The sequence below is a fragment of the Dysidea avara genome, chromosome 5 (assembly GCF_963678975.1).
Source record: "Dysidea avara chromosome 5, odDysAvar1.4, whole genome shotgun sequence".
Lineage (NCBI taxonomy): Eukaryota > Metazoa > Porifera > Demospongiae > Dictyoceratida > Dysideidae > Dysidea > Dysidea avara.
In genome coordinates, this window is record NC_089276.1 from 32,585,787 (window position 1) to 32,604,877 (window position 19,091).

Below are 19,091 nucleotides of genomic sequence, written 5' to 3' on the forward strand. Positions count from 1 at the left end.
GCCAAGAGAAAACTGTCTCTAGTGAGTTTAGTACACTTACGTACACATTGGTCCACTTGAAAAGTTGTCAACTCATGTAGGCCATTAGTACCTGATCCACCTTCTTCACCACAGAAAAAACACAATTCTCACCAGACTTAAGTATAGACTGCAATATACTACATTTGTGTAGAGCAGTCTATTTCTGGGCTTTGATGCTCCCTATTTCCTGCTGTTTGTAGCATTTGGTTGTTGTAATGGAGCCTACATGTGTTATGCCACTTAGCCTTATTGTAATCATAGCTGCTTCAATACCTTGTCCTTCATTCAGTCTATCTAATAGCAACGTCCTTGGTAACTTTCCAAATTTGACCAGGTTTTCAGCAAGTGATTGATATCCCTTTCCAACGTCATTCCTTGTTTGAATTCAAAAAGAGTTCTGCTGTCACTTCCTGACATATAACACAAAACTGTTTCCCAAATATCAATATATAAGTTTAAACTTCTTGGAGGATGACATGGTTGTGTTGACAAGCTAGGCAACACTGGCCCAATGGAACTAAGAATAACCTGATACACAATGGTGCAATGATAGAATATTTTATGCATATACACATGCACACAAACTTTTCTGTAACTGCTAACTTTAGAACTTTCAATACGAATACTACGTAAATACTGCTGAGCTATTCAATTAGAACAAATACCATGTACTTTGACAGTGCTCTATTTGGAATAGATGCCATGTGTTCTCTATGCATGTGATAATTTATGTTTACTTGTTATCAGTGGCGGCTCCAGGGGGTTTCTGAGGTTTCCAGGAAACTGGTCACGTTCAGATCAAGATACTCTAATAGAGCAGTCAATCACTCTAATAAAGCAGTCACAGTGTTCAGAGCAGCAGTGCAGCAAGCTTTATAACTACAAAATAAGGATCTTTATGTATTTTATCAGTGATATTTTATATAGTTAGTGGAGGGCAGTTATTCTCAGCAGGCGATTGATTACCTTTTCTTTGCTCTTCGCCTAAAAATTTAGCTATACTCTTGATCAGAAACCACTCACCAAAAATCCCGGAGCTGCCTATGGTTATTGCATAGTTGTTTACTTATTTATATGTACTATTGTGGCAAAGTTTTTAGCTGTTTCAACAAGAAAGTGTGTTTTCATAGCAGTCATTTTGTAAATAGTTGCTATGGCCACCGTGAGTACATTTGTGAGTACCTCCATATCCAAAAATGATTATTAGGTATTAACCTACATGTGTACCAAATTTAGTGGTTTTATCAAAAAATGCACAATAGGCTTGATATGATGGACTATGCCGCTGCACTATATGAATACTAGTGTATAAAGAAAATAAGTAAATTATGACTGCATCTGAGAGAATCCAACATTTTCATGCAAGATTAACTATTAGGGCTGTACATGGCTCCCTGTAATTTTACAAGTTTTGGCAATCGAATTTGTCTCTTTGGTGATTGAATATGTCAAGTTGGCACAAGAATTCGTCACAATTAAATTGTCTTCAAGAAAGCAACTGCTCATCATGAAGTGAACCATTTTCGTCATGGAGAGTTACACTTGAGACACTAGAAGGTAATTGAAGCTGGTTGTACGGTAAGCTGATAGCTGTCTGGCAAGGTAGTTAGCTTGTTCGCGAGTGACCACGCCCATCACTAATGGTGTAGTACAGTTTCAAATGTTGCTGAAGAAGTTGTAGCAGAAAAATTATTACCTTATAAAGTGTTGTTAAAACTACAGTTGTACCTGAACAAGGTCTTGTAGCAGTTGCTATGTCTTGTTTCCTCCAGCTACCAATCTTGTTATGAATTCCAATGCCAAAGCGACTAATTCAATTGCCAATGTAACGAATTCAATTGACAAACCTGTAACTATTATCAGTATGCCATTTTAGAGAACCTCTTCAGAGATCTTTTAGGGATTTTAAAGACCTCATTATCTCTCAAAGATCAAAGGATTTATGTATACCATTTTCTAACATCAAATACAGCATAAAAAAGAAAATACTATGGGCAGCAGGATATACAATTTTAAGGGTGCTCACTGATATTTGAAGCCTCCAGCCTAGTAACTGTATGTGGATATTGCACAAAATTGGCAAGAGATTGATAATGTCTGGATTATCATAGAGTACGATAGTACTGTATAGTGGGGACCACAAAGGAGTAGGCGTGGCCCACAAAATAACATCACCCAAAAGCCAGCCTCAATATTCCCTGATGACGATGAGGCAGTAATGGTTAGGTAAAAATAAGCCCAAACAAGCTTTCAGATCGACCCAAAACGCTTTCAACAAGTTGCTGTGGAATTTTTAAAAATCTATTTTACGGAATTTTCTACTGACTGAGTAACTGACTGATTCCTTCAGACAAGCGTAACTCGATAACAGCTAAGGTTACGGGCTTGATATTTTCACTGTTCGATGTCGCTTTGACCCAACAGGTGCCTTTTGGCATACCGCAGTACATACAATGCATCCTTCATGGACTTACCAGTGTCCTCCTTTGTGTCCCATTCATCTTTGCTGACAGCAAAAAGTGTCGATTTGGTGGTAGCACATGATGGCTTCCCTTCATAACAGAAATCGTCTGTATTTTTCAGTGGCTATTTTGATCGCAGAGGTGCTTTTTCAACAATTCTTGATTCATACGGGTAGTGATGTACCGATACCGATACTAGTATTGGTATCGGCCCGTATCGGTATCGGCCCTATTTTGGCGGTATCGGACTTGTATCGGTAAAGCTATAAATGCCCAATACCAACCGATACTAGAAATGACGTAATTTAATTACTTATCAAGATGGCGGCGTACATAGCGCATTGAACAGAGTGGAAAAGCTTATACAAGCCATGAATTTCTTAAATGAAGCCAGCTACTAGCATTATTAGTACAGTGGAAACTGAAGTAAGCCACGAAATAAGATTCATTGAAGCCATAAACTTATCTTTGCGCATAATCGATAGCCACAAAACCAGCAAACTGCAGTTGATGGGATTAGCAAAGAGTTTAGTAAACTAAATCACTAGCTGTTTCTTGTGAGAAATGCCTGTAGGGCAAGGTATCGGTATCGGATCGGCATCAGCCATTTCTGGTCTCAAATGTATCGGATCGGTAGTGAAAAAGTGGTATTGGTGCATCACTAGTAACGGGTTGAACATAGCCAACAACGAAGCGTAATGGATACTTCTTTCAGACTATTATATTATTGATATAACTGGTGCGTGCGGCACCATTTCTTTCTTTCAGTATGTATGGATTGCAGAGGTGTTTTTCGAACAGTTCTTGATCCGAAATGCTGTGTTGAACATAGCTGACAACGAAGCGTTATGGATACTTCACTTTTCAGATGATAATTGGGGTGTGCGGCGCCATTTCAGATGCGATATGCGTCGGTTCACCAGTCATAATAATTAATTACAAAAAACTTAACAAACAAGCACACAGAAAAAATTGGAATTTTCAACTAGAGTAGGGACCATAGCACATCAATAAAAAGTACTGAAACAAGTTGGAGTAGTGCACGATATTAAATCACAGTAAAACAATAAGAAGTGTTATATTCCTACTGTGCTCAAGATACCATAATGGAAATGCACAGTAGGGATACAACACTTCTTATTGTTTTACTGTGATTTTATATCGCGCATTACTCCAGTTTGTTTCAGTACTTTTTTATCGATGTGTTATGGTCCCTACTCTAATTGAAAAATTCAAATTTTTCTGTGTACTTAAGAAGTTGTTTCCAGCTCACTCCATGAACCCAGACCATCAGTTCAGTCCACAAAATACATTTTGCTATTATTGTGAAGGTTATCAATATAATTATTGTTGACATGCAATTTATACATAAAATGTTTTGATCTTTGGGAGATAATGAGGTCTTTAAAATCACAAAGATTCTTGTGGTAGGTCTCTAACTACTACTTAGATGGATTAATATTATTCTGTCATGATGATTTTCGTCACATACGTAAGATGTTTCTATGATGACTTTATAGGTGGCACTTGTCACTTTGTGGGCAATCCACACTTAAACAGTACTACTTTCTAAAGTGTGTGGACCAGCAGACATAACTTTTTGTGCATCATTGATCACACAAAACACTCACTAGTGTGGGACTAGTTTGAACTAAACATGTAATAGTTGTAACACTCTGACATACATATCAGGCAAAGCCCTAATGCCTGTGCTACAGCTAATATGTAACACTTATTAGGCTGATAGCCTGTACAGGGCGATCAATCATCCAAGTCAATACGAGTGCAGCCACTGAATGTATTCTATATGTATGCCTAAAATTTTTGATTATGGATCAGCAGCTAGTACGTTCTGGTTACGTTCTGTTATGATAAACAGACATATCCTAGAGATATAATGAAGAATTTCTATTACGCGAGTTTAATGTTCTAATCAGTGCTATTGAATCGTTTATGGAAAAACTATGCAGTTCAAGACAGGTAAGCTTGCTTGTAGAGTGGTTACTCCATGCAGAATGGTAGCTTCGTGATGGGGGCGTGTCCGAATTCGAAAACGTGTGGAAAAGATCAATGAATAAACTATAGCACTGGTTTTCACCTTAGCCCAATGTTTTTCAACTCGTAGGATGGCGAGCATAACAGAACGCTCTCCGTCTGAGCGCTTTTCATAGCAAAATCCAAGTCATGTAGCCTAATCACATGAGTGTTAATCAATCCCCACAATCGATTTCAGCATCAACGTCTATATAATCACTGCCCAGTTGTAGCCCGGTCTACATTTCATACGGACATGACTAAAACATGGAACGGACTGGGAAAACGGACTAACAAACGGACTGGGGTGGAACCTCCCTGAAAATGTTTTTTTTTGCCATAGAAACTCACTATATCGCTGCTACAAAGAATATAACACGTAACAACAGCCTTAAACAAACCTCCGAACGCGTGAAGCTGCCATTAAACCCTGGGATAACTTACAAAGTGCCAGTTTTTCTGCTAGTGTGAGCGCCTGTGACAGCGAAGTTGTCAGTTAATGTTGTAAACAAGTTTAACAAACAAAATAACACAGACTGCATTTGTAGTAGCCAGTACCTTGCCAGCTGATTAAATACAACGTGGTCACGAAGCCTACCTATTACGAGCTGTCACCTGTAAAACTGAAGATCAGCAGTCAAACTAATTGCAGCAATTAACCAGACCACGAAATCCAAGTAACATAGTGTCTTAACAGGCTTAAAACTTCTAAGTATACTTTTAATTAAACACAAAATGGATTTAATTTCAGACTATCTTTAAGCGCAGGGCTTAGTATCGGCTCGAGCACACTTTGACATCGTGTTCAGAGCAGTTCAGAGGTTTGTTTCAGGTCGTTGTTGCATGTTATATTCTTTCTAGCAGCTATACAGTGAATTTCTACAGCCAAAAAACATTTTCAGGCAGGTTCTTCCCAGTCTATTTGTTAGTCTGTTTACCCAGTCCGTTCCGTGTTTTAGTCATGTCCATTTCATATGTAGCCCGGCTGGCTGCGCTACATACCAAATGTAGCCCAGGCGGCTCCTTTGATCTGAGGTGTGAAAGTGTTACATTGTATAGTGTATTCAAAGCTCACTGGAGTATGCCAAAAATTCTGCAATGAATGCACTAAAAGTGTGAGAACTATTTATTCAAGTTTCACTCACTACTTATATAGTAATACATGTACAGACTGATTGTGGGTTTTAATTTTATTACTAATACTGTACAGCGTAATAATTTGATGGGGAAAATTTTGACAACTTTGATGAAATGCTTGCCATTCGTCAAAATTTTCCCGGTCAAAACTCACATGATTAGTTAATTAGAATACTTCTGGTATAGGACACAATATTTAAAAGATAGAGAATTCATTAAAATTTCTCCCCCGTAAAATTATTACGCTGCATGATAGTTGTTCTAATAACTCAAGTTATTCACTAGTTACAACTACACATACAAACAGTAGACACTTAGTAAATGTAATAGCTACATTGTCATCTATATACATTTTTATCATTGTACAACAGCCAACTTGGACTATTTTTGTAGGGACATACATCTCTTATACTGGTCTAACGTGCGAAGGACTAAACCAGCACTCCACAGAATGCCAAAGGCGATATAGTGTTGTGCACATGCTCTAAAGTCCAATACAGAGTTATATAATTGTAGAGATTAGCTTGTATGCCTCATGAAACTTAGCTTAGCAGGCCAAATCCACAATCTTACGCCTTTTAGTATAAGGAGCAGGCGCATATACCAAGCGTCGAGGGTTTCAAGGACCTGGCCTACAAGATTAGGTTGGGACATGCCAGCTTAATCTCTGTGACACTAAATTAGATTTCTAGAGCACATGTACAGCACTATATGGTCTATAGAGTGTTAGTCTATCCTTCGTACATGTGCTTACAGCTGTATAAATGGATAAACGCTATGACAAGATTGACACCTGGGTCTGGAAGTAAATGTTGCTGTAAAAACAATGTAAAAACAATGTTAGGTATGAGTCTGTGTCCATGTCCGACTGTATCCACCTTTTCCATCTACCCTTTTGATACAGGAAAGAACAAGTGAGTTATGAGGCTTTAAAATATCTCATAAATTTAGTATGGAGGTTCAGGCGAGCAAACATGTTTACAACATAAAAACGTACTTGTTCCAGTACAAGGGGGTGAACACATGCTCAACTTAATCCAGCTTGCGGTGCCTATTCGAGGGCGGCTATAGTTTGAGGTGTGGCGAGATTTCGAGGAAATACAGTACTCTGGCTTTCACGCCAGTTCAGTTCTAGTATTAGTCAGTATGCGTTCACCTGAGTTCCTGCTGATACAGTAATATCAAAGAGTTGAACATGATAGTAGCCGCACCCTCCAATAGACGCCGCAGCTACTAATCGAAACTTAATTGAAGTGATACAATGTAGTAGTCTCGCACGCCTGACCCATAAAGATATGGGCTGGGCGAGTGAGACTAACAGCCCAGCACGTGGCTAGTAATTACTATAGCATACAGAAAAGGAGATCATACAATGCTGCATTTAAATTGAAAGTATTAGAAGTAGAAAAGTTTGGCAATAGAGCAACTGGGAAAAAAAACATAGTATTGATGAATGTAGAGTACGAGAATGGCGGCAAAATAAGAATGATTTAGAGAAGCTTCCAAGTAAGAAAAGAAGGCTGGGAGGATTAGGAGGGAGGAAGCCTGGTTTACTAGATATGGAAGAAGAGTTGGCAGCATGGTAGAAGGAAGTAGAGAGAAAAACCTTCGTGTTACTAGAGCAAGTTTGCAGAGAAGAGCACTCGAGATAGCAAACTCACAAGCTGTATTTGTCAGCAGTGTTGTTGTAAGTAGTTGATAGATGCTGCAGATGGCAGGGCCTGAGAGCTATTAACGCCGCCCTCGATTAGTAGCCATCCTCATATAGATGCCGCAGGTATCTACAAGGCAAAAAATTAATAGCCGTGGTGATTTTTCAAGGAAATACGGTAGCTAGAAACTACCACTTTGATACAGGTAATCACCATAGCCAGGAGTATCTTCAACACAAACATTAAGTCATTCTTCAAGTGGTTTAGGAGTTACAGCCCATCAAAGTAAAAATTCATGAAGTTACCCCAGTCACGAAGTTACCTCCAATTGTATTATGGGTGCAGCCATTATTCTTACATCACATGTACAGTATTTCAAGTGAGGTTATATAACCTACTCAACTAAATGATACCTACACTCCTGCTCTACATATATCCTACACATGTACCACTCTCACACCTCAGGTCAAAGGAGCCGCCCAGGCTACATTTTGTATGTAGCCGAGCTAGCAAAGTTACATACAAAATGTTGACCGGTCAACATCTGGGCTGAGATTATACAGATGTTAAGGCCGATATCAATTGTAGGGATCGATTAATAAGTATGCATGACTTGGATTTTGTCATGAAAGCCACTCAGACGGAAAGCGTTTTGTATTCCTCACTATCCTATGAGTTGAAAAACATTGGGCTAAGGTGAGAACTAGTGCTATAACTTATTCACCAATCGTTTCTGTACATTATCAAATACGAACATGTCCCCCATAATAACGTTACCACTCTGCACAGAGTTAGCACTTTACAAGACAAGCAAGCTTACCTATCTAGGCCTTTAGTGAACTCCGTAATTACAGTATTCCTTAAGTGATTCAATAGCACTGATTAAAACATAAAACTTGTACAACCAAAATTCTCTGATATCTTATTAGGATTTGTCCATTCATTGTAACCGAACATAACCAGAACATACTAACTGCTAACCCACAATAAAAAATTTTAGGTATACATATATAATACATCCAGTGGCTGCACTTGTATTGGCTTGGGTGATTGATCACCCTGTACAGGCTATCATCAGTCTGATACAGATGGGAAAGTGTTACATATTAGTTGTAACACAGGGCATTTGGGCTTGCATGATATATGCATGCCCTCCACCCTCGGGCAGTCAGGCATACATATAGTATATCAGGTAAAGCTCTCATGTTCATGTTACAACTACCTATTATCTTCAGCAGTAAAGCAAGGTAGTAGCTACACAGTGAAACCAGAGGTATTATTAACCCTTGCAAAGACACCAAAACATGTTGGTGTGTTTGAAAAAGATTGATGCACAATGAGAGTATTAAAAAAGCTGCACAGTAACTGCAGCAGAAATAAATGTATATCAAAAGGGCTCTGAAAAGAAAATGTTAACAAAAAAGAGAAAACTGAATTTGAACCAGTTTATGCTTAGCACTGAAGTTTAAAGAGATAAATTATTGTACATAAACTAGATGCATAGAAAAGTGCACCAAAAAAAGTTGTGACTTACATTGCCAGGAATTGAACCCAGGTTGTAATACACCAAAGTTGTTTGTCTGACAGGAATGCAGCTCCACACTTTTGATTACCCTTCTGATTATAAAATACGTTCACCTTTTTACACTAAAATTCCTTTCGTTGATGCATACTCTTGATTATGAAACAGTGTACCTTCGGTTATACAAACCCCAATGTATCTCAGGCAATGATAAAGTGTTCAGATTGTTTTGATAACTGAAGCCCATACATTTATCTACAGAGCTCTGTTGAAATGCTCTAATAGAACATACAACTGTACATAAAATAGTCTAATACAACATGCAGTCATTTCCAATTTTGGATAAAGGAGGGTACGGATAAATGAGGGTCGGATAACTGAGCTTCTTCTGTATACTCTTCTTTGTGAAATCTTTAAAGCAACTAAGTGATCACTTCAACATTTTACATTATGTAATAATAGGACAAGATCAACTACTGCTCACAAATTGCTTCATAATTATTCTCTGAATAGCAAAATTCGCAACTTCTATTTCAATTGACTCCCTATTGTCATCTTACCCTATCAACATTGATTTACAATCAAGTCATTAATCTACAAACACCTTTGGGATCATTTTACAAAACACTTTAAACCAAATAACTCATGCGCTTATCATTTCCTTATAACTAATGTAATTATTTTTCTTTCATTTAGCTGCTAGCACATGTTGCTTCAGTGCAACATAAGTAGCTAGTCTATTACCTTTTGTAATTCATGCTGCACTGTAAAGCCTCTACTACTATTACTATTTCGGTGAGTCTTCCCTACAGTTGGTACCTGCCTTACATGCAGGACAACTTTATTCTCAAAAATTCTACAATGTGACAATTATAATCAGTGCATTGAGAACCAAGCATTAACCTTTATTGCAGTGTTACATATAAGGTAAAAGTGTTTTAAAGTACATGAACCATATTAGCCATCTAGTGACCGTGCAGAAAATACATGTAAAGCAATTGTATAAATACGTACCTGTACGTCTTAGCTATTACTTATTGAACTTGTGCACAATGTCACCACAATTTGCAATAGTTACTGTAGCAAAGTATAAGTTGACTCTATACAACATTATAACTGGCTAAACAAACTTGATTGATTGTTTCTCAGCCGCATCCCTTTTACCCCACCGCCTCTAATTTCATTATTGCTGTTAACAGATGTATTTTGATGCTAAGAAGGCTGGTTATCATTTTACGACACAGCAAATGCCACTTGCACCTTAGAAACGGTGGTAAAACGTATGTACTAGCTCTTTAAAAGGTTTTAGCTAACCTTTATAGCAACAGATTTGGAGTATTTTCTTTAATAATGAAAATGACCTCCCACCATGGAAATCCAAATTTTTGTGGATGAGAAAGAAGTAATCAAGTTTCGTCAGTGGTAGTCGGGCATTACATTGATAGGTGCATTTTATGTAGAGTGAAAGGATGCGATGCAATTGCACACACCGCTTCTTGGTGCAAACCCCTTGAATTGAGCAAAATTCACTCTAAAAGTGTGATTGTGGGTTTAAATACTAGTATATGTGTTAAAACCGACAACACCTCGGACAACACAATGTGCAGGATTTAGGTTCTGTACCTTCCATTCTCTGCTAGAAATGTTCCCTCTTGCATTAGTCGTTCGCTTTTAGTCCGGCAATCTTCTAGCAAAACGAGTTTCCGTCGTTTAGCCGCCTCTATCCACTCGAACATGGCGTCATCGTCCACAACATCCTCATCATTTGCTTCCTCTTCGGTGAACGCTTTAACTGTAGTGGTATTTAACTTGGTAGCTTTACGCTTCCATCCAAAAGACGACATTGTATTTCGTAATTAAATACACAGGATAAGCTTTGGGAATTCCTAGACAAATATATTGAATTACATTAAATCTGTAGTAAGTACAAATCACACTTCCGGGAAATGCCGCCCAAAAGGAAGAGCGTGCGAGCTGCAGAAAGCGAAGCTAAAAGAGCGAAAGCAGAAGAATCTGTTCCTCCAACCAAGTTTAAACTTACATGGGATCAAGCCGGGGAGGCGACATCCAAGGGAGTACAGCCATTGCTATTTCTCGATGGACCGGACGCAGTACACTCAGAATCAGTGGCAGGATTTGATATAGACTGGACCATTATTAGAACTAAGAGTGGAAAGAAATTTGGCCAAGGCGCTGACGACTGGCTGTTTCTGAATGACAAAGTTGCGCCCAAGCTGAAGGAACTACACGATGCAGGAACTAAAATAGTGTTTTTCACCAACCAGGGCGGCATTGAGAAGGGCCATACTGACGTTGACACATTTTGTAAGAAGATAGGGAATATCATTGATGCTGCTGGAGTACCAATACAGGTTTTTGCTAGTACTGGGGCAGACCACTTCCGCAAGCCGAGCACTGCAATGTGGAAGTACATGGAAGAGAAATGTAATGGTGGAGTGAAAATTGATCCATCTAAGTCTCTCTATGTTGGTGATGCTGCTGGAAGGCCAAAAAACTGGAAGCCAAACACATCCAAGGATTTCTCATGTGGTGATAGAAAATTTGCTGTGAATCTTGGAGTGAAATTTTCTACCCCAGAAGAGTTTTTCATGGGAGACGAACCATATGCAAATTTTGAGTGGTTGACCCTAAACCCTAAAGAGTTCTATGAGAAAATAAAGGATGAAAAGCCTCCAGAAAGACTACACTCTGATGTAAGTTAACCAGTTGCTTGTTAATTTAATTCTGGTGAGTAGAGTGGAACCTAGCTGTCTTTGTGGACACTTACATGTAAAAATGAGGGCTTAGCTAATATTAAATCAGGACACTTAGTAGACTGTGTTAATGTTATACAAGTAGATTAGTTTTCCATAATTGAACACTGGTTTCATTTCCCCTCTAGGCTCAAGAGATGGTGGTGATGGTTGGACGTCCAGCATCAGGTAAATCCTTCATTACCAAACACTACTTCACTCCTCACGGCTATGTGCAGGTCAACAGAGACACAGTTGGCACCCAAGAGAAATGTCTTAAGATGGCTACATCTGCTTTTAAGGAAGGCAAAAGTGTCGTCGTTGATAATACTAATCCAAAAAAGGATGTTCGTAAACCTTACATCAATTTGGCTATGAAAAATAAAGTTCCAGTAAGGTGTATTTACATTGATATTCCCACTGAACTGTCCCACCATTTGAATTATGTCCGCCAAAACCAGACAAAGGGGAAAGTCCGTAGGATACCTGAAGTAGCCTATCGTACTTATGAGAAGTATCTTGAGAAGCCAGATGTTGGTGAAGGGTTTGCAGAAGTGAAGAATGTAGGATTTATACCACATTTTGATAGTGAAGATGATAAAGAAATCTTTTTACAATGGACCAGTAACGTTTAGGTTGAACTTTTACAATGGGTGTTGTGTTCTATAATAGATTTAGAAATTCCGTTTTTATTTCTATAATTATTTTTGAAATAACTTGAAATATTTTCCATCTAAAGCTCACCGAGAAGGATCAGTTTTTTTCTGTAAGTCTCGCTGTAACTGGAATAATTACAGTAGATAATTTAAATTGTGTGCAGTTGACATGTTTATGTACGCCGTCAAGTAAACCATACACCACAATATTTGCGCGCTAAAGATACAGCTTGCACTATGCAAAACTCACTACTTTATTTCACAGCCATACAACAATGAACGAAGACGTTAGAGACATCTTGGATGTGGAACGTGGAGGGACGGCGCTTACTAAAGAGTCACTAATGGCTCCTGACCCTAAGAAGTCCAGAAGGACAGACCCCTCTATGAAGCGACCACAAGGAATGCACAGAGAAGTATTTGCTCTCCTATACAGTGACTCTTCTCGCGGGTAACTCACTACACATGGTAGCACTATCATTGTGATATTGTATTGCAGTAGTAACTCATCCAGTATTGTTCCCACGGATACTGGCAGTGGGTATCGACAACCACGAGCACGTCTTGGTCAGAACAGAGTGAGAGCTTGGAAGTGGATGGGATTTACCAATCCTGCTAGAAAAGTGTGTTCTGGAATACGTGTCTGGGGAGGATATTGTTTAGAAGTATTTTATCACAGGATGGAGCAATGCTGTACCACTGGCGAAGGGCTACAGATGAAGGCAAGGAGTATCCTTACAGTCGTTTCAACAAGGTAGGTAGTCACTGAACCTGGTATACATGTTCATTCCTATTGAATCTTTAGTCAATAGAAATACCATCCTACACTGCTGAAGAATACAATGTAAGTAAGATAGATTGTTTCTGTTTTGTATGTGTGCTGCAAGTTAAAATAGTACAGTACAGTACTCCACACATGCTTTACAACCTCCCCTGCTAACTCAAGCGCGTGTCATCACAATCTCACGATCATCTACTGTTCCATCTCAGAACTAACTCTTTTGGTAGCTTCAGTTGACTGTGTTGCTCCCCTTGCCCTAACTTGGCAGTGCTTCCTAGTTAATCCATGACCAAGCCACACCTGCACTTCGTCAAGTAAGCTCCTTCACAATGCAACAACCTTTGCCGGGATGCAAAATATTTCCTTATCTGGCTGGTTGACTGGCTGAATGCAAGCACGTGTTGAAGTAACTTGGTGCACTCTGTATGGACCATGAAAGGCAAGATCTAACTTGAACTTTGGATCAACCGTCAACATAACCAGATCACCACCCGAACTTTGGCTCCTTGACATGTACTCTCTTACTGTTCTGCCTCACTAGCTCTCTCACCTTCTTGAGTTCTTGAAGCGGTTCTCTGCCGTATACTGATTCCACTGATACTGCCAGTGACTTTGGTACGTAAAAATCTAGTGTAGATGGTATTATGGCTTCACGCCCTTACATTATGGATAGAAGGCTGTGGAACACTGGACCCAGCTTCATGTCCCAGTCACTTCTTATTGTCAACATGGCTTACACAGTCTGATTTAGTCTCTCCACCAGGCTATCTCGCGTCTATCTGTATGTGGATGACCACCAGAAGTTGGAAATTGTTCCAGTCCAAAAATTCTAGCAATACAAGAGCTCTGATCATATATATTGCATTGTCTCTCCACCAGGCTATCTCACGCCTATCTGTATGTGGATGACCACCAGAAGTTGGCAATTGTTCCAGTCCAAAAATTCTAGCAATATAAGAGCTCTGATCATATATATTGCATCAAAGCACTCCATGTCTTCATATCAGGTCAGCTAAACAATCTGCAGCTTTACTTGCTTGATAATTTGGTATTGAATACACTTCAGGCCACTTAAATAGTCCTGAATACGAGTGCATATCTGTTGTCCGTAGTATTCACGTCAAATTCCTTGATGTCCATACCAATGCACTCGAATGGCTACCCAACCTCAATATACACTATAGCAGTGGCTTAGATCTTCACCCATATCCCTGAGTGGACAAACATGTTGCGCAGGACTGTCATACATCAGTCTTCATTCCTTGCGAATAACAATACTGACTGACTTGCTGAATCAACTTCTTCAGTGCAAAATGATCATCAAACACAGCATTGTAGTTCTCTAAAAACAATTTCTTCCTAAACTGAATTAGCATTACTACTCATTGTCTTCCAGGTACTAGAGAGTCCTATTCCATCGACAAGATGGTACCTCTTCACTGCTTGTGTGCAGCTATTGTACCCTCTTGGCTGCTACTTGATCTTCAGGTAGTACCTGTCTGAAGGTACTCGGTCAGTAATAGTAACTCAGGATCATCTCTCTGAACCTTACCCTTAGTTGTTCCACTGTCTTCCAGCAACACTTGGTCTTGTGAAACAGGTGACCATGACAGAGCATCAGCTGTTTGGTTACCAGTTCCTGCCTAGTGTTCCAACATAAGGTTAGGTAAAATAGGGTGATGATCTCAAATATCATATTGCACCCTTCAAATATGGAATGTAAGCTTAAACCAATGTGCTTGGTGGTGATCAGTATAAGGTTACTCTATTCCCAAGTAAATACACCTGAAAGTGTTCAAGAGCGGAAACCAGAGCTGCCACTTCAAGTTCTGTAGCTGTTCAGCACTGTTGGTTGGCTCTACTGGTGTACACTATTGAGTGACTGCTCGTTCCTCTGCTCCTGTTGAAGTATGCCCCTAACACAGACAGCAGTCCACAAGTAGAACTCCTTGTCTAAGTCTGAAGGGATGCAATAATGGTGCAGTCACTATAGTCTCCTCTTGATTTCATAAAAAGCTTCCTAACACTCTTGGGTCCACATCTCATTAAGATCCTTCCTGGTCAAGTTGGTCAATGGTCTAGGGATCTCAGCCATCCTGGATATGTGCCTCCTGTAGAAGTCGGCAAGCCTAAGGAAACTCTTCATCAGCTTCACTGTCTGTGGCCTTAGAAACTCTTGCGGTTACTTTGGCTTAACCCCCTCTGGAGTTAAAGTGTGGACCAAGTATTGAATCTTGGTTGTACACTTATCTGGTCGAATCCAGCTTCTCTGAGTCGGTTCATCACTCTGTTGATGTCTTTTCTCAAGATCTCTTTTCTGACTGAGTAAGATACATTTAGAGCAGATCTTGAATTCCGGCAAGTTGGCAGCCGTGATCGTATCTTGTAAAGGTTTCAAAAATTTGCAATTAATATATTAATATTACTGTACCTCCACCATTGATTGCTACTGTGATAGTTGAAACAGTTTGTGTTCCACATGTTCACTAACACTCTTGGACGTTATTGAAATGGTATATGTGCTAGGGTACCCTTGCACCTACCACATGAGCACAATTGAATTGCACTTTGACTCTGTTAATGCGTTATAACGCTGCTGACTGGACATATCACTTACCCTTATACAGTCAAAGTGCTCCCACCGCTCACATAGGTCATAGAATAGAGTCTACTCTGTCCAACACTTCAGGTGCTGTAGGGATCACCAGCATTCATTGCAATAAAAATGACGATGCTCCATTGTCATGGCTCCTAAAAATATTTCCAAGTTGTCAAGTATTTCCAAGTTGTCAAGTCTGAGATCAGCTCCCAGTCAAAGTCTAATACAATAACTAACTACAAAGATGTGGATCACATGCACTCCTCTTGCTGTACTTTTGATCATGTGATCAAAAGTCTATTACAATAACTAACTACAAAGATGTGGATCACATGCACTCCTTTTGATCACGTACAGCACATGATGGTACGTATTCTCTGTTTGTGCTCATAAATAAAGTATTACATACTTGCATGTGTACATGATGAAAGGATCTTTCCACTCCAGAAACATCTCAGTGAAGACCAATGGACTAAAGAAGCTACTGACCACTTGTTTGATCTGTGTAGGTGAGTTAGTCTAAACCTGTTCCCATACCTACATTGTGAATTATGTATTCATGTGTATGAGTGTGTGTACTTGTCACCCTGTATGTGTACTGGTTTGTGATGTACCATGTAGGCAATTTGATCTTCGCTTCACGGTCATTCATGATCGGTTTGACCATGACAAACACAAGGTATGTATCCCTGTTGTGTTGACCGGTCAATGTGGAATCAAAATCACATTGTAGAGGAGAAGTATTGAAGATCTGAAGGAACATTACTACAGTGTCTGCAATAGACTTAACAAGGTAACAGATTTATGCAGTACTAGAAACAACAGTAGACCATTGGCACATTTTCCAACTGATTCAGCTTATAATTTGTCTACCATGGTAGACAAATTGATGTCCTACAAAAATTTTCTGCAGGTTTTTAATATTTGGCTTTCATTTGTTATTTTGACCACAGTACAATTGTTAAGTAAAGTTGTGTGATTTGTGCAGATCAGGACTGCAAGAGAGATGGGTGGGGCTACCCCAGAGCTGGTAGCTTATGATGCAGAACATGAACGCAAGAGGAAACTACAACTGGAAAGGTTGTATAACAGATCACATGAGCAGGTGAGCGCATCATGTGATCCATGATGGATCTTGTGATTGATGGGGTACATCATGTGATCCTGTAGGTGGAACAGGAAGAGATTCTGATCGCAGAGTTGAAGAAAATTGAGTTGAGGAAGAAGGAGAGAGAGAAGAAACAACAGGACCTACAAAAGCTGATAACAGCAGCAGAGCAGAGTACTGAGACTGGTCAGAAGATGACAAAGAGAGGAGCTAGCTCTTCTAACAAGAAGACTAGAACTACAACACCACAGAAAGGAGTAAGCAATACTAAACTACTTGTTAACACCTTGACAATATTACACTGGTCCATATGCTAGTTCCATTTATGTTAGTGTATGTAGATCAACCTACAATCAAAAAGAGGGGTTGCCCATATCTCAATGCTAATGCTATTTCTGTGTAGGACATTTTAAGTGTTGTTGAGACTTGAGTCCCAAAACTTATATGTGATGTGCATTGTTTTTTCAGTCTGGAGGTGGTGGTGGTGGTGGTGGTGGTAGTGGTGGAGACTCAGCTGTGGTGTTCCGTTCCTATGACAAGTCAAGTGGTGTATCACTACGTAGTAGTAAAGTGAAGATGCCTCCCTCCATTGGACAGAAGAAGGCTAAAATCATTGAACAGTGCTTGGAAGATCTTCATGTCTGTATGTAACTTTGTGTGTTTATGTTTGTGTATTGACTCACCTCTTGTTGTCTAATACAGCACTCCATCCAATGCCCACTGAGCAGATCACGCTGGATTACAATGAACTACGTACAGAGATATTGCTACTACTTGACCTCAAGGCCACTCGAGACTCCTGGGAGTTTGAAGTACAGTCTCTCAAGTAAGTATATAGGCTAGTTTCCTGTGTGGAAAAGTTGCCTCTTTATAGCCACTCCTAAATAATTTAGTTGATGCCCCTTTTAATGTGATTTTGTATGTCAAGCCATTGAACTTGGAGAGAAACATTTTACATGGAGTGGGACTTAGCTGTTTAAAGTGAATCACTCAAAAAATGAGAACTCCAGATGCTGTATGCCTTAATCTGACCTGGAATATCAGGACACCTTGACAATAAGTGACACTCTAACTCAGCCCTATAGTATATCCCTAGCAGTGCTGAATACAAACATTTTTTACAGCACAAATGTACAGGTTTTCTGTTGTTGTAACATACCACTGTACACACACTTCCTGTATTCATAGCCTATTTTGGTTGACTGATTCAAATCTTGCTTATGCTTGTTGAGTCATGAATAATGTTTAACCAACTTGATAATATCAGCTGGTGTGCTATGAATAACATTAACTAATTCCACTAGGTCCTTGTGGCAGCCATACAGGCTATTTTGATTGATGCTTGTGATAAAGTTTTCATAGGGTAGGAACTAACCATATGTGGGACCACAAGGTTGAAGTGTTGGGTAATCTGTACAAATGTTATAATTGTGTGATTGGTTCTGTGTAAAGGCATCGGCTGGAATCGGTATCTGCTGAAAAACTGCCAAGAGGTACGTTTGTGTTGTGCATACACAAATGTATAGTGCGTGTGTGAATATGTGAGGCAACATAGCCAAGAGGTTAGAGCAAGGTTCCAGGTTTGATGTCCCATGATGTTGGTTGTTGTTTCCTTTGAGCAGCAGGAAGACTACTGACATTGCTTTAGTTCACCCATCTGTATACTGTAAGACCTGGGGAAACAAATACCCAACTGTCCTAGGTGGTGTTGGGTTATTGTTGACCTTCAAGTTGGCTGTTACTTAATCCTGTGGGCTACTAGTCCTGCCCCAGGAGGATTTTCCTGCACAGACTATTTGTGCCCGAGTGGTATACATGCATCCCGGTGCTGATTTGCTGGGCAGCAATAGATAGCTGTGTGACTTTGCTTTGCATATGTCAATATAGTGTAACATATGTGTATCATGGTACATTTGTTATCCTGGTGTTTATTGCTCTTACAGACATCACACCACATCACTCTAAAAAGGTAAATGACCTTCATATCTCCAACTAACAACAAAGAATTGTAATTACTTTGAATGTTTTACTTGACATTCCATGTACTGGTGCTAGATATTGTACTACAATATGTCTTCTTCTCACTTCTTTTGTAGTCTGCCCTCAGTGACCTTGTGGCAAGTGGACACTCTTCAGGGGTGAGTATAATTGCCTGCCTGTAAATGGCTTCATTGTTAGTTTTTTTTTTTTTTTTAGAGAAAGCGTAGAAATGCACTGGTGGATGGTGCCTACAAGAAAGCAAGAAAATAACTTGACACATAGACACACACACTGGAGACATTGATAAATAACACACAACTATCTCAAGAACCATTTTTACCAACTGGAAAATGTAAAACTAAAAAAATAATTTGTGTGCGAAATTA

General features: G+C 39.4%; 3 protein-coding genes across 4 annotated transcripts in view; 2 read left to right on the forward strand and 1 right to left on the reverse strand.

Annotated features, from left to right (window-relative positions):
• Nucleotides 1-10,703, reverse strand: part of LOC136255902 (tetratricopeptide repeat protein 33-like) — a 53,477-nt gene extending 42,774 nt beyond the window's left edge. For both annotated transcript variants that reach the window (XM_066048801.1, XM_066048802.1), the window contains exon 1: nt 10,452-10,703. In XM_066048801.1, coding sequence (XP_065904873.1) covers nt 10,452-10,672 — 221 coding nt within the window. In that variant the 5' untranslated portion in view covers nt 10,673-10,703. The remainder of the gene's footprint in view (nt 1-10,451) is intronic.
• A 50-nt stretch (nt 10,704-10,753) lies between these two features.
• On the forward strand, nt 10,754-12,304 carry LOC136254936 (uncharacterized protein F21D5.5-like). The gene is made up of 2 exons (XM_066047654.1): nt 10,754-11,542; nt 11,731-12,304. Exons 1-2 carry the CDS (start codon nt 10,775-10,777, stop codon nt 12,214-12,216), a joined length of 1,254 nt encoding a protein of 417 aa, XP_065903726.1. The 5' UTR covers nt 10,754-10,774; the 3' UTR covers nt 12,217-12,304.
• LOC136254935 (DNA methyltransferase 1-associated protein 1-like) lies at nt 12,267-19,088 on the forward strand. Its single transcript, XM_066047653.1, has 16 exons — nt 12,267-12,347; nt 12,503-12,688; nt 12,737-12,860; nt 12,917-12,991; nt 13,043-13,081; nt 16,065-16,126; nt 16,239-16,296; nt 16,351-16,410; nt 16,606-16,722; nt 16,788-16,982; nt 17,194-17,368; nt 17,428-17,551; nt 18,178-18,218; nt 18,669-18,694; nt 18,822-18,863; nt 18,922-19,088. Exons 2-16 carry the CDS (start codon nt 12,513-12,515, stop codon nt 18,973-18,975), a joined length of 1,368 nt encoding a protein of 455 aa, XP_065903725.1. The 5' UTR covers nt 12,267-12,347; nt 12,503-12,512; the 3' UTR covers nt 18,976-19,088.
• Nucleotides 19,089-19,091: the final 3 nt, after the last annotated feature.

Bases quoted from the DNA above. Each gene is read 5' to 3' on its own strand.
- LOC136254936 (XM_066047654.1), top strand. From the start codon at position 10,775: ATGCCGCCCAAAAGGAAGAGCGTGCGAGCTGCAGAAAGCGAAGCTAAA. The intron at 11,543-11,730 runs GTAAGTTAACCA...TTTCCCCTCTAG, and splicing joins CAGAAAGACTACACTCTGAT to GCTCAAGAGATGGTGGTGAT.
- LOC136254935 (XM_066047653.1), top strand. From the start codon at position 12,513: ATGAACGAAGACGTTAGAGACATCTTGGATGTGGAACGTGGAGGGACG. The intron at 12,861-12,916 runs GTGTGTTCTGGA...ATTTTATCACAG, and splicing joins TTACCAATCCTGCTAGAAAA to GATGGAGCAATGCTGTACCA. The intron at 12,992-13,042 runs GTAGGTAGTCAC...TTGAATCTTTAG, and splicing joins CTTACAGTCGTTTCAACAAG to TCAATAGAAATACCATCCTA.